At 42.0% G+C, this 13105-nt stretch overlaps 1 protein-coding gene across 4 annotated transcripts in view; it reads right to left on the bottom strand.

The window, feature by feature from the left end:
- The window catches only part of pbx4 (pre-B-cell leukemia transcription factor 4), a 33220-nt gene extending 20115 nt beyond the window's left edge, over positions 1-13105 (bottom strand). Inside the window, exons 1-3 of one of the 4 annotated variants that reach the window (XM_050068867.1) lie at positions 12170-13098; positions 9731-9844; positions 8068-8141 (exon numbers count right to left, since the gene is read on the bottom strand). In XM_050068867.1, coding sequence (XP_049924824.1) covers positions 8068-8141; positions 9731-9844; positions 12170-12354 — 373 coding nt within the window. In that variant the 5' untranslated portion in view covers positions 12355-13098. Of the gene's footprint in view, positions 1-8067; positions 8142-9730; positions 9845-12169 lie in introns of all 4 variants that reach the window. The other 3 variants (XM_050068866.1, XM_050068869.1, XM_050068868.1) reach the window with 3 other exon arrangements.

Here is a 13105-nt window from a genome sequence, read left to right as displayed (position 1 = left end):
TTTGTGCATTTACCGTTGGGCTTGACCAAAAAGAAGCACAACATTAGGCTTCAGTCACAAAAGTGTGGGCAGGCTAACCAGCCTGTGACTCCCAAACTTATCCAGGTAGCGTGGACAGCATTAAACAGGCCTCGAGTTGTGGTGAGTACACTGGCAATTGCTCATAGCTTGTGTTCAGTAATGTGAGAAAAAATGATTCAATTTGGAGCATGCTGCGAGCCTAACTGGTAACGGACCGCACACTGAGGTGTTATTTTAGGTGACTGAGCGATACAAGATCTTTTTCATGAAAATATTTTGGTGTTAATATTGCCCAACGAATGGTGTTTCAAGGGTTTATTAAACACTGCTGAGCACCCGTAACTACATCTCCTACATGATACCCCCAGTCTAGTACAGTTCTGCACACAGAGAAAAACGAAGAGACATGGAAGAAAGAACCTGAAATGTCACAGGAGGAAGAGGAGGATGACGAAGAGCACCTAAGCAGGAGGCTTGTTAAAGCACTGCTAGGATCTTCCCCCAGTCAACTCTCATCAGGCCAGCTGCCTCCTGTGCTCATTAGCACAGACTCTTAAGGAGCTCCTAAAGACTTTGTGAAAAATGAACGCTCATTTGAGAGGTCGTTAATTTGCACTGTTATGCAAATTAGGTGGCAATTAAGCGATAGATCAGAAGAGCAGTGCCCATTTATAACAAGTGAACAAGCATTATGACACAGTCAGATGGTGCCAGAGAGAGCTGAGGCTACATGGTTAGTCTGCACAGGTCCGATGTACCAGCTTAGTAAGGGATGAGATCTCTGTCTATAATATGTCTCGCTGGTCAGGATAACAATTTACCAGTGGTTTTACAGGAGGGTTCCCTAAATTGGCTTTGCAACCAGCACACACATAAATGAATACACATCTTACAAACTGAGGGAAAAATAAACCAATCATCCTCCCAGAATATGGTTTTATTCTGGATTAACAAAAAGTGCTAGTACATCATCATCCATCTATACCGATGAAGAGCGCCACAAGATTAAAAGGAGCACTGGCCTCCCAGTATCTGTAATTACCCAATGCATGCTGCTAATCTCGGGGTGGCTGCTAACCCCCCCCCTCACTAGCCCTGATGTTTCCATCTCTCCCCTGCATTTATGACATGGTGTGAAATATACAAACATACTGTCTGGGACAGCAACGTGCACTACTGCAGAGGGGTGGAAGGCTCCCATCAATTGTAATTAATCCTTAATTAGTCAGGATTAGGAGCCAGGCTCCGACACTCTCCCACCCCACCGCCACCAAACTAATGCAATCCAGCTGAGACCACATTTACATATCTTTAATTAAAGAGACGCCGGCTTCTTTTAAGAGCAAAGCCTAAAAGCAGTGTGAGAGGCATGGACATGCTGAGAGGGAGGGCAGATGAGATGAAGAGGTAGGAGTCGGCCCTGTGGGTGATCCCTGACCAATGCTGATGGGTCACTCAATATTTCCTGGTTTCTTGTTGCTAGGCATGAATTGATGGGAATTTTCGTGGATCCAAAGTGTGCAAAAACACGGTGCCTTACATATCGTGTCACTGTGGCCAATTAAATTTCAGTGCTGTCTGTCACCAGTATGTGTGTGCGCACTTCCTGAGTGTTGCTAAGTTTCATTTTCTGCCCTTAATTTAGTAAGTAACCCTAATTAAAAATATGGCAGAAATATATTTAATTAATTTTTCGGTTTAATTTCAGTTTCTCTCGTCGCTTTTCTCAAAAGACCCGTCACCAGTTTCAACTATCAGGCAAATAAGCAAATGCTTAATTAACTCTGACCCGTCTCCTATTCCAACTGTCCTTGTGTCAAAGTGTAAATCATTCTTCACAAATTACATCACACAAAAGTCCTAGATCTGTCCTGCTATAATGCAATTCACAACACAATGCTTGTCAACCATTAGAGATTTAGTCATTTTTACACTCGGTTGTCCATATCCAGCTACCCTGATCCCCGTGAAATACTGAGTGACAGCACAGCCAAATCACTGCTCTTCATCATGGCCAAAATCATGTTGCAGCAGTCTTGAAGGTGAACAATTCCACTGAGCTGTTCCCATCCTACAACACACCCCAGACAGCAGTTCCCCCTGTCAATATCCAGAGGCCCAGTTCCTACAGGAATAATACCACATGAGGAAATCAGTTGGCCCACACACCATTAGGCCTAGGCTGAAGGTTGGGGTGCTCTGCCTCCCCACTTTGAGTTGGGTGGTGGGGGGTGGGGGTGTGTCTGTCAGGGCCAGGGGTCTGTGTGATATTAGCCGTCTGCCAATCTGGCTTGGGGAATGGACACCGAGTAATTACTCCTGCTCTTACTGCCTCATCAATCTCCCTGTATCGCTTCTGCACCCCCCCCCAACACACACTCTATCTTTTTTCGTTCTCTTCTGCAAAGGAGCCAGGGAAAGAACAAAAAAAAAGCGATTGAGTGGCAGGACACCACAAAACACAAGAGAAGATCCTGAAAAGCCAATGAGATAATCCAGCACCAATACATAGCGAGTGTAAATATAAATCTGTATCTTTAAAATAGAAAACCAGAGGGTCTGACCAAGTGAAAAGTTGTTGTGGCTGTACAAAGGTTGGTGGCCTATTCTTGTTTTAAACCCATGTGATAGTAAAACTGCCAATGCCGGTTTGGTGGCTTCACATTGGTCACATTTCTACCTCAAACTATTTTTATCTTGTTACTGCTTTTGGCTTAAAAGGCAATGTATGCTTCCCCTCATAAAAATATAATAAAAGACTTCCCACAGGTTCCTAACAACTCATAAAATTTTATGGCTCTGTTCCAAATTGGGCTCTTTGAAAACTAATAATAATTAAGTTGCTTTAATGAGGCATGTGATTCACTAGACTTCATGTACTGTAGTCTGTCAAAGTCAGTAGAATACAAACATCTAGATCAATCATGTGGGGCTGATTGGGTTTTTTCCCCAACAAAAACTGAGAGCCTCCAACTGAATAACACAGGTGTGTGATGTTTTGCTGTCAACTTTCAAGCATGGCCTCTAAAATCAAGATATACAAATTTAAATTAGCTCTCTAAAGGCTTGGAAATGCTAAGTGTTTATTCTGGCTGTGAATTAACACCTGGCAACTATGTGTGAATTTAAGCAGTGTTTTGTTTCAGTGTTTTTACAACTACAATCATGTTGTAATTCAATTAACATGTAATTGGGGCTGTTATGTTGCTCAAATGGTATGTAGGCAGCTTTTGAATGCCTAGGTGAGGCAATATTTGGTTAAGGAACTTACATGGTTTGTAAAAACATTAAAACTAGGAATGACTAACAACTGCTTTCCCTGACGTTTAAATGGAAGTTTAAACTTATACTCACATTTAAATGCTGCTAAAATAAGTGAACACTGTACATGAGAAAAACTCACTAAAAATACCAAACCATACTGATTTTTTGACAAGATGTCATCACTGTTGCACTTTCCACCGTCGTACCTGTGAAGCAGGGCTCGCAGGCCAGTGTCTTTTTTGTTTTTCCTATTATTTTGTTTTTGTAAACTAACGTTGTTAACATTAGTAGCTAATAGATGCTTGTTTTTCTATGGCAAAATTTTAGTAGGAAGACATTTCACTGCAAATTACATTAATATATAATGTGAATGTCTACATTAATATAATTATAATCCAATAATAAGTTTAATCAACTAGTATTTCTGGTGTTGACTAGTGAGGGTAGCGACAAGTCAACTAGTTGTATACATTCCTAATTACTGTAGATACTGTATGTTGTGTTATATGGACCTGTGTCTGCAATAAAGCTTTATTATTATGACCCCAATAAACTGATTAGAAGATCCAATATGTAAGATTTTGTGTTTTCTAGAGATGAGGTTGCAGAACACTATCTAGAGCCAGTGTTTGGTTTGTTCGTTCTGTACTACTTAAGAACAAAATGGCAGATTATATGAAACGACCCCCTATACGTAGATATAAACAGCTCATTCTAAGATAATGAAAACAACAATTCAGGTTATTATAAACTAATGAAAACAGTTATGTTTGTTATATACCACTTTTCCCAATACATCCTACACCCTGGTCCTTTAACATAAATTGTTTAATAGTTTGGTTACCCTGAATGTTGTGTAGAAGGTTATAGGCAAACAGAAAATAATACAAGGACACATTCTGATAAAGCTTGCACTCCTAAAAACAAGGGGCTGCACTGGTGTGTATGTGTGTGTGTGTGTGTGTGTGTGTTGCCACAGGTTACAGAGTAGATAAAATATGAACCACTTTGAAGGCTTATTAAACGCCAAGAAGCTGCATGGTGGTTTATACTCCTTTGAAGTAGGATTGTACAACTCTGGACTGTCAATAAGACAGCCATATTTTCTTCATCACATAGTCTAATTCATATTCATTCAATTTTACAATATGTATTTCAATTTATTGATAAGATAACATAACTAAACAGTAGAAGCTTTTATATTAACCAGGGATAGCAGTGAAAAACATAAACCAGAGAGCGAGTTCGTGGAGTTGGCTAAATCTCACCATTCATCCATCTTGTCAAAACATTAATAGGATGTGATGATGGGCTGTCAGCTAGCCGCTTTGCCAACATACTAGCTAAGTGCTGCTGGCTCTGCTGGCAGGCATCAACTATGAAATGCTGGTGCTTGTAGGTGTTTAGAAAAATAAGACATTTCCATCCAGCGTAGGTAAACATCACTGTCAAATTAAACAAACATTACAGGACTGATCTTCATTTTCATCCTAATGGTTTACTCATTATTTAAAGGATCAGGCAAAGCATGTGCTCTATTAAAACTATCTGATGGACTCAGAGGCTGGTCAGATAATGCACAGAGAGAAGGGAGTGGGCCTGTGGCAGAGGCAGACAGAAAATACCCAGACACATTGTTAGGAAACTGGCACAACTGGGCACCTAACAGAGCAATCAACTGGCTCAAGTTAACATCACACTGGCTACAGGCCATCAGGATGTCCTTGCTGTTAAACCCTCACTGTTGCTGCTGAGGGATACATGGCTCATAAGAGTGGTGGTGTGCAGGTATGTATATGCATATCATAACAATGGTGACTGGTTCATTTACTTTTAACGGTAAGAGGCGACGCAGAGCTGGCCATTATAGTCTTAAATAGTTAGGATGCCTGCCAGTTTGCCAGTATTTCTACACAGCCAACTAGCAGCATTATCCCACAGAGTTGTTTATCAGACAGCTTATCAAGATGAGTGGCAAGTGTTGGGGTGTGAACTTGTCCAAGTGAGGGGGAGGAGAAAGAGATTCGAAATACACTTTGCCATCTCTTAGCTAAAAAAAACTGTATAGCTTTAATTCCACTTCAAAAACTATTTTTATTTTCATTTAAAACCTGTCCAAAAATAAACAACCAGGAATATTCAGGCTTGAAGAGAGGGACTCGAGCAGGGTGACAGAACAGAGTGAGTGACAGATTCAATGTTGTCATGTGTGAAGCACGAGGAATGCATAAAAGTAAGGAGAAATGCCACAAACATGCCCAAACTAAATGAAAAACTTCTGAGAGTAGCTGCAGTGGCTTGTGAGAGATTTTGGCATAAGCTGTCCCATTGCACCAAGAGCTATTTTTACAGCAAATACCCATGAGAGCGAGGGAGAACAGAACTGAGTTGAAGCAAAGCCACTGGCTCTCAACTTTGATCATTTCCCGTCTCTCTCCAAGTGCTTTAATTTCTTTTTTGGAGTGTATCTTTAATAAAGTATTAACAAGAATCAAATTTCACGCAGATGGAGGTCATGTTTAATATGAGAACTCAGGACAACGCAGGCACTGTTGTAAAATAGGGGGGTGATTTGGGGTGGTGGCAGTGGGGAGGTGGGGGGCACTGGCATTTGCGCAGAACATTTCCTTTACAATGAAAACAATCTAACCAACTGCAGCACTCAGAGGAATTCACCTCCCATCCCCCACACCCCACCTCCCCTCCTCCACCACCACCATTACATTACCATATCAAAGCCCCGAGTTCAGAGCAAGTCTTCTCTTTCAAGAATGGGAGCGAGGCAGAGGGAGGGAGGGGGAGAGGACAAGACCGAGGCAGTAGGAGTAGACCCAAGACCGAGTTTGCTTTTATCCTTGTTCAGTGTGTGCGTGTGTGCGCAAGAGAGACAGAGTGTGTATGTGGGCGCGCCGACACAAGTGCATGTTTGTTATTGAAAAAAGACTGCAGAAAATCTGTGGAGATACTAGAGGACTACTGATTGGGTCTTCCACAAGATGCACTGAAGAGAAGTCAATTCACATTCCAGAGGCACATAATGGGGCCTGCAGGGGGTCTGATGGAGTAGCAGAGAAATGCCAAAGCAGGTACACAGTGCAGTTAGGAGGGCATTGCGTGGCAGATGGCCAGCAGAGTACAGGCAAAGCCAAAGATCTCTATATCTCATGGTTGGCATATTCACCTCAAGCGTGAATCTATTGTTAACCTACCTCAATGCCTTGTCTGTTTTTCTGCTTGGCTTACTGTAAGAGCACTCACAGACCATCTCTCTAGTTTGCTGGGAGACTAAATGTGAAAATCAAAGTGAATGGCATTAGGGTAAATAAGACCACTGGTTGCCTGGGAAACAGTGTACCCTGCCCCACTCACTCAAGCCCAGCCTTTACTTTTGTCCAATCACTGGAGAGCAATAATACATTATTGACAGAGGGCCACAACAGGCAGCAGTGCAGCATTTTCAAATTGTATTTGAACAAGAGAGGTTTGCTGTTAGAAGATACACAAGGCAAGTGAAAGAGAGCAAAGCACACAGAAAGACAAGAACGGAGAGAGAGAGAGAGAGAGAGAGAGAGAGAGAGAGAGAGAGAGTGGTAGAGGGAGAGGATTCAAAAACGCACCCCATTTACACTACCATAACCATCAATCTGCCATCCATCCCCGGCCTGCGCCTTTGAACCACACTAGAATCTGTCAGATAGCTGACTCGAATAGCTAACAAGATGAGAATAAGCAGCGTGTTTACTTACTGAATAATTGTATGAGTAAGAGCAAATCTGAGATATTTACATAGGCAATAATTTCCATCAGATCACGTGTATATGAAATATAACATTATTTGTTAAGACAGTGTCAGAGCACTTTCTTGTTGCTTTGCATGTTGTGTTTGGATGTCGGTACTGCATTGATATGCATATCAATGTATTCCCAATACACAATTACCCTACACTGTGTGGTGTAGCTGTTTTAACAGTGTGGGAGAATAGAGCATCTCTTTGTACTGAAATAGCATAACAGTGTGACTGTAAAACAATAACCCCTGCGGAGTTTTTCATATCTGCCTGCTGTCAACGAGCTGTGCATGAACTTTCTGTCGAGATCAGGGTTGATTTTATAATCTAAGAATTTGGAAGTGATACTTTCTGGTAGTGGTAGCAGCGGGGCTTTACTACCCTGCTTTATCATAGTAAATACTGCTGTGACATTCAGCTAATTGTAAGAGCCTGTTGGTTGTATCATTCATACATTTTGTCATCGACTCTTCATCATCCGAGATTGAAACTGACAGGAATGCATAAATGTCAAACCAAGCAGGGTGTATTTCTGCATTCAGGGGCTCCAGGTCAGAATGGAGAACAAAATGGCAAGCTGATAAAAAAGCATGTGTAGTCAGAGTTGTTAGCATGTTCTGCAGCAACTTCTACGGTCTGACTCAGGTTTCAAACGCACCGATCCACTAAGATTAGTTTCAGCTGGTCAGTGTGAAGTCTGGACAGCAGCCAAAAATAGGTTAAGTTTCTATAATTACTGGGCCAAAACAAAAAAAAACCAAAACAGCAGTGCATATTTAGAATGATTCTGAACCAAAGCATGTACAACACATGCAGCTACCTCAGTTCTGCAACTAATTCAACCAATATCCAATCAATAGAGTTCTCTGAGAGGCCGTTAAAAAGGAAACTTGGAGCCAGGGGAACTGGAACAAAGGCACACTGCATCTCAACACTAGGTTACAACCTGTGCAGACTGGAGAACACAAAGAGAACGAGTGAAGTAGAAACTCACCCGTCTTCTCTTTGATCTCACAGAGAACGCTGAAGAGGGCTGGCTTCATTCTGTGACAGTTCAGGGCATGCTTCCTGTAAGAGAGAAGAGGGAATAAGAGAGGGAGAGAGCGAGGAGGATTACGATAAACAGACCTCCATCTCAAGTCATTCCATGTCCTCCCCCATAAAACAGGTAGAGGAGCTGTATGTATTATGCATACAGCATTTCAAGAGTGTAGTGCAACACAGCAGGACAGAGCCATGTTGTTTAAAGGCATTTTAAATTGTCAAATGCCATTGTCAGTGCAGAAACATCCCTGATGCGTCAATCTGAACTAGCAAGAGTAATGTTGTCATTTGGATGCTTTGCACTGTGGGACAGGTAATGATGCCAAACCTCAAGGTCATCATTACTGAGCACCAGATTCCAGAGTTAATACACAGTAATCTAATTTCTACCTCTAACAGAAAGACTTGTTTCATGAAAGAAGATGGTGAGTTGATAGAGAGGATTAGGATTAAGTTGCAATTTTAATTTAATCAGAGACGTTCTCTTTATTGCCAAACAGGCTAATAGCAATTAAAGGAGAAAGGGCAAAACTTCTACAGTTCACCATAATCAAATCAGAACACCTCAGCAACAAAATTTCCTGCTAATACACATCCATGCACCCACACACACCCATACAGCTTACATGTGTATTAAAATTTAGAAAACTGGAATGCTGTGGCAAAGCCCCATTCCTAATACGACCCTAAATGACTTGTCTCCAACGTTAACTACTGTACCGACAGGGAGAGGGAGTGCTGAGTACGCACAGCACCACATTTTAAAAGTAATGTTTTTCACATTGAAATAGGTTTGAAAGGCACAAATAACAAAGACATGTAACTAAGCATGCACTACAAGCATGCTACAACAGTGTAGCTCATAATGTTCCATTATTACTGTCAGAGGTGTTTTATTTTACTCTACAATGACTGTGTGTAGTTTATAGTGCTGTTGTAATATTGCATTATCCTGTAAAAATGTTTCTGTAGTTTTGTGCACCCCCTGTATTTTTAATGACTCGTTCTATAAATAGAGAAAACACAGGCATATCGGTGTTCTATGGAGAGTCTTACAAATCACAACAGGCATCATTTACTGGAAAAACAGATTTCAGTGGAAACAACTTAAATATGTTATCAGAAAAGTGCAACATACAGTTTAAGTTTAGGTGAAAAACAAAAACAAAACCAGCATGAGGCCTCCATTATTGATGAGTATGAATTGGGAAACATGAAATAAGAAAAACCTGAAAATCACCCTGAAATAAATAATTCATTTTCCAAATAACATTACTAACAACACAGTGAAAACAACCACGGATGAATATGATTTGGCTACACCTGACCTCAACACCAATTCCAGTTGTGAATGTCCACTGCAGTATTAATGAGGGGACCATGGGGACTAGCAAATAGTGCGCCTACTGTATATTAGACTGCGACGAAAGACTGCCTTTCTGTGAGAGTATTCTGAGAGGCAGTATGATGTAAAGAAGTGTGTCTAGCATTAATATGTCATTTTGTCCACCAATTCTGTCACTGCTGGATTGAGTTGGGGGGAGGGCTGCCTTCAGCATGGAGGGTATGAGCAGGAGGGGGAGAAGGAGGTGCTCATGCGGTCCTGTACTGACCTGTGCTGGAAGTTGAGTGGCAGGCCACCCCCTGCCATGCCCCCCCCTGCTCTCCCTCCCTCTGTGGGGTCGTCTGATCCACCCCAATGCGCCGGCGATTCCTCTGGCCAGCATCTGAACATATGGCGACAGGGTGAGAGGATGAGGGTGGATGGTGCGCAGGAAGTGTACTCTGCAACACCGAGTTCTTGCGCTGCCCTGACCACTCCCCATCCCAACACACTGCCACCCTGCACGACAAGGGCGTCATGCTCACATGTGAGCCACGACAAATTAATTTATAGACCATGACTGAGGGAAAGATTGATGTGTGGGTGACAAACTTGATCAGAGTTAAGTATGATGTTGATAAAAACTGTACAATGTAAGTCATACCTACCGCTATATCTTAAACCTATTTGTTATTACAGACTACATGTGGTACCGTTATGTTTTGTCCTTTTACCTGAAGTAAACCTGAGCCTAACGATTCAGCACTTAGCGCAAGCTACTCTGTCGGCTAATGCTAAACATATACTGTCCAGTGGATGAATATTTTATTATCAGAATTGCCTTTAATGATCACATACATACTATGCACATGACAGCAGCGAGGATTTGAGCTGTATGGGCCTCACAATTTCGATCAAGTCCACTGAACTGCCAGTAGGCTGCATTCTTTTTAGTATTAATCCTGCACATAAATGGCATGAGGAGGACATGCTCTGAGTGGGAGTTTGGATCAATACAAGCATACAGCAAGGACACCTCTGGCACTTCCGAAGCAGCCACACCTTTAATTAGTTTTTCAGAATAGCCTGTTAACATCTACTAATAGGCCAGCTACTTGATTTCCTACACTATAATTGGCCCTTTAAACCATAATATTTGAAATTTACATTATTCTATTCACTACAGTACAACCTTTAGTAAATGGTCTTTACAATTCATAACGAAAAAAGGTTTGGGAGAGGGAAAACTAGACTGCAAGAAATATTCCAAAGGAAAAATATTTGCATTTGTCCATGAAATAAGGCCTGATTGAGTCCTCAAACTTCTACTGAAGAAAAGGTAATATCCCAGTGTTCATAGGCTGCTGGTATAGCATCATCCCTCCCCCTCACCACCATCTCATTAATAGAAACTCGATTTGCGGACAGCTGCACTCGCGTACACATTATAGGAGAATTGATTGCACCCAGCACACAATGAAAAGGATGAACACCAGGGAGGGAGGGAGTGAAAGAGGAGTGAATTAATTAAGAGAACCAGGTGGTCAAATGTTGGGTGGAAAATCACTAGCTAATGACACATCACACTGTGGCCACGGTCTTGCAGTGGACGGTTGTCTATTGTTGAAATACTGACGCTTCATCTGAAACTGACCTTATGCTCCTTGAGCCACATGGCAAATGAGTGCGGGTCAGTGGCTCACTGCCGCGCATACAATCTACAATAATGCTACGTAAAATACCTCTAACACAAACATTAAGTGACGAGTCATATGAATGAAGGATTGCTGTCATCACAGGCAGCACTGGGCTGATACGTGGGACAACTGAATAATCCTTACCTTAATGTATCAGCTCATTTGCATTTCAATGACTAATGTTATCGACACCCATTTGACGTGGAGCGGCATCCCTGATACATGTTGTTATAATTAGGCAAATCTAATTTGCCATAGTCTGATTAGTGATATGTGAAAGCTTTGGCAACATGACCAGAATGCCTAGTTTATACTCAGATAGCTCTGACTCCAGCAACTTAAAGCATGCACTATCTTAAGAAAAGGGCTTTTGTGTGTTGTTGACGCACTTCTTGGTAGTTTTATTAGTTGATGTAAAAAGGATATTTGCGTCACTAAATGGATATGGTCCTGTGAGCCAATGGGGAGATAACAAAAACTCATGAAATATGTAGGAATTGTTTTCTGTATGCAGGGGTTAATGAAAGCATTAAAGATGCACTACTGTGGCCTAAACTATTTTTTAAACCGAGAGATCCATGCATCACAAATACAGCTTCAGTGTTTGGCAAGTGGTTGTGCGCATTTTGCACGGCAACCATTGTCACAGACTCAACAGGGAATTCAAACTTTTTAATTTAACACTTCATTGATAAACCACACAGGATTAACGTTATCGCCCCTTTTCAACCGAGTGAGCATGTTTACAAACTACAGTACACAATAAAGCACGATTTGAAGTAACAAAGAGCCTCCTTTCAAACTACAACAGCACTGTAATGTGGGTGTTCAAGTTATTCTGTACCTTAATGTATTGGTTTAGCAGCGGATTACAATGTAACGTGAAGTTGCATCAATGATGCAATTAAGCATTACCTCAATTTATGTGATCGTTTCAGAGAAAAGACTAAGCCCTAAAGCAGAAATAAAACACATACAGCGCACTTTAGCTTAGCTATCATGTGTGGAAAATGGCTCTTCGCTTGTCTTACCTGGCCTGTGCTTCGTCCAGGCTTTCGTCGGTGATGGCCATTATTTGCTGTAGGATATCCCCTATGTCTTGCTGAGGTTGACCGAGGGACTGCTGTTTCCTGACCGAGTCTGGGTCACCGACATCGGCTTGTGCTAGTCCAGCGAGTCCGGTGAGACCCGTCAGCATCCTGGTCTGGTCATCCATACTTTCAAAGAAAACTCGCCGTTTTCCTCAGTCGAAGAATACACACAAATAGCTAGCCTGTTAGCTAGCCAGCAAAGTATCTTCTACGACAAATCATACAACACTTCTTACCGTAGCCGACAGCAACGGTTGGAAAATAGTTAACGGCTGTGAACGCGAAACAGATAGCACAAGCTCGCTTTACATTCGCTTGTGTTTTCCCCTCCTCAAGTTAATAAACGCGGCCAGGCTAACGTTAGCTAACCACCGAGTGAAAAGCAGCTAGGTTAGTAGCCGTAGCCCAGCAGAAAAGCAGCAGGGACACACATGCACAGACTGTGTGAGCTTGCCAACAGCGCCTCGCACATTTTCGAAATAAAAAATTAAAAACGGAAAATGTAACGATAGACGACCACTCTCGTCCGGGAAATAAAACTCGCCGATTTAAAAGAAGAAATAAGACGTGAACACAGCGGCTGAGCTGTCGGGCTGTCTCGCTCCAATCAGAAATCTCCTACCAAAACAGACTACGGTTTGCCATTGTTGTTGATGTCGCGCGAGTATGTGGGACGTTCTGGGCTGCGCGAGCAGTTTGCGTCGCGTTGACCATTGAACTCGTAGCACCACGGAGCGAGAGCTTGCGGGTGGGTTAATCGGTAGACTACTATATAGAAAAGCTAATATAGATTAATTTCCACATTAGCTGGTGTTATATTAGTAACAATGCATCATATAGAAATATTACACCACAACATCCCATGTACTATAACTG

Source organism: Epinephelus moara, chromosome 18, assembly GCF_006386435.1.
Source record: "Epinephelus moara isolate mb chromosome 18, YSFRI_EMoa_1.0, whole genome shotgun sequence".
In the NCBI taxonomy this organism is placed as follows: Eukaryota; Metazoa; Chordata; class Actinopteri; order Perciformes; family Serranidae; genus Epinephelus; species Epinephelus moara.
Note: the sequence above shows the minus strand (reverse complement) of the source record. Positions and strands in the feature narration are given on the sequence as shown.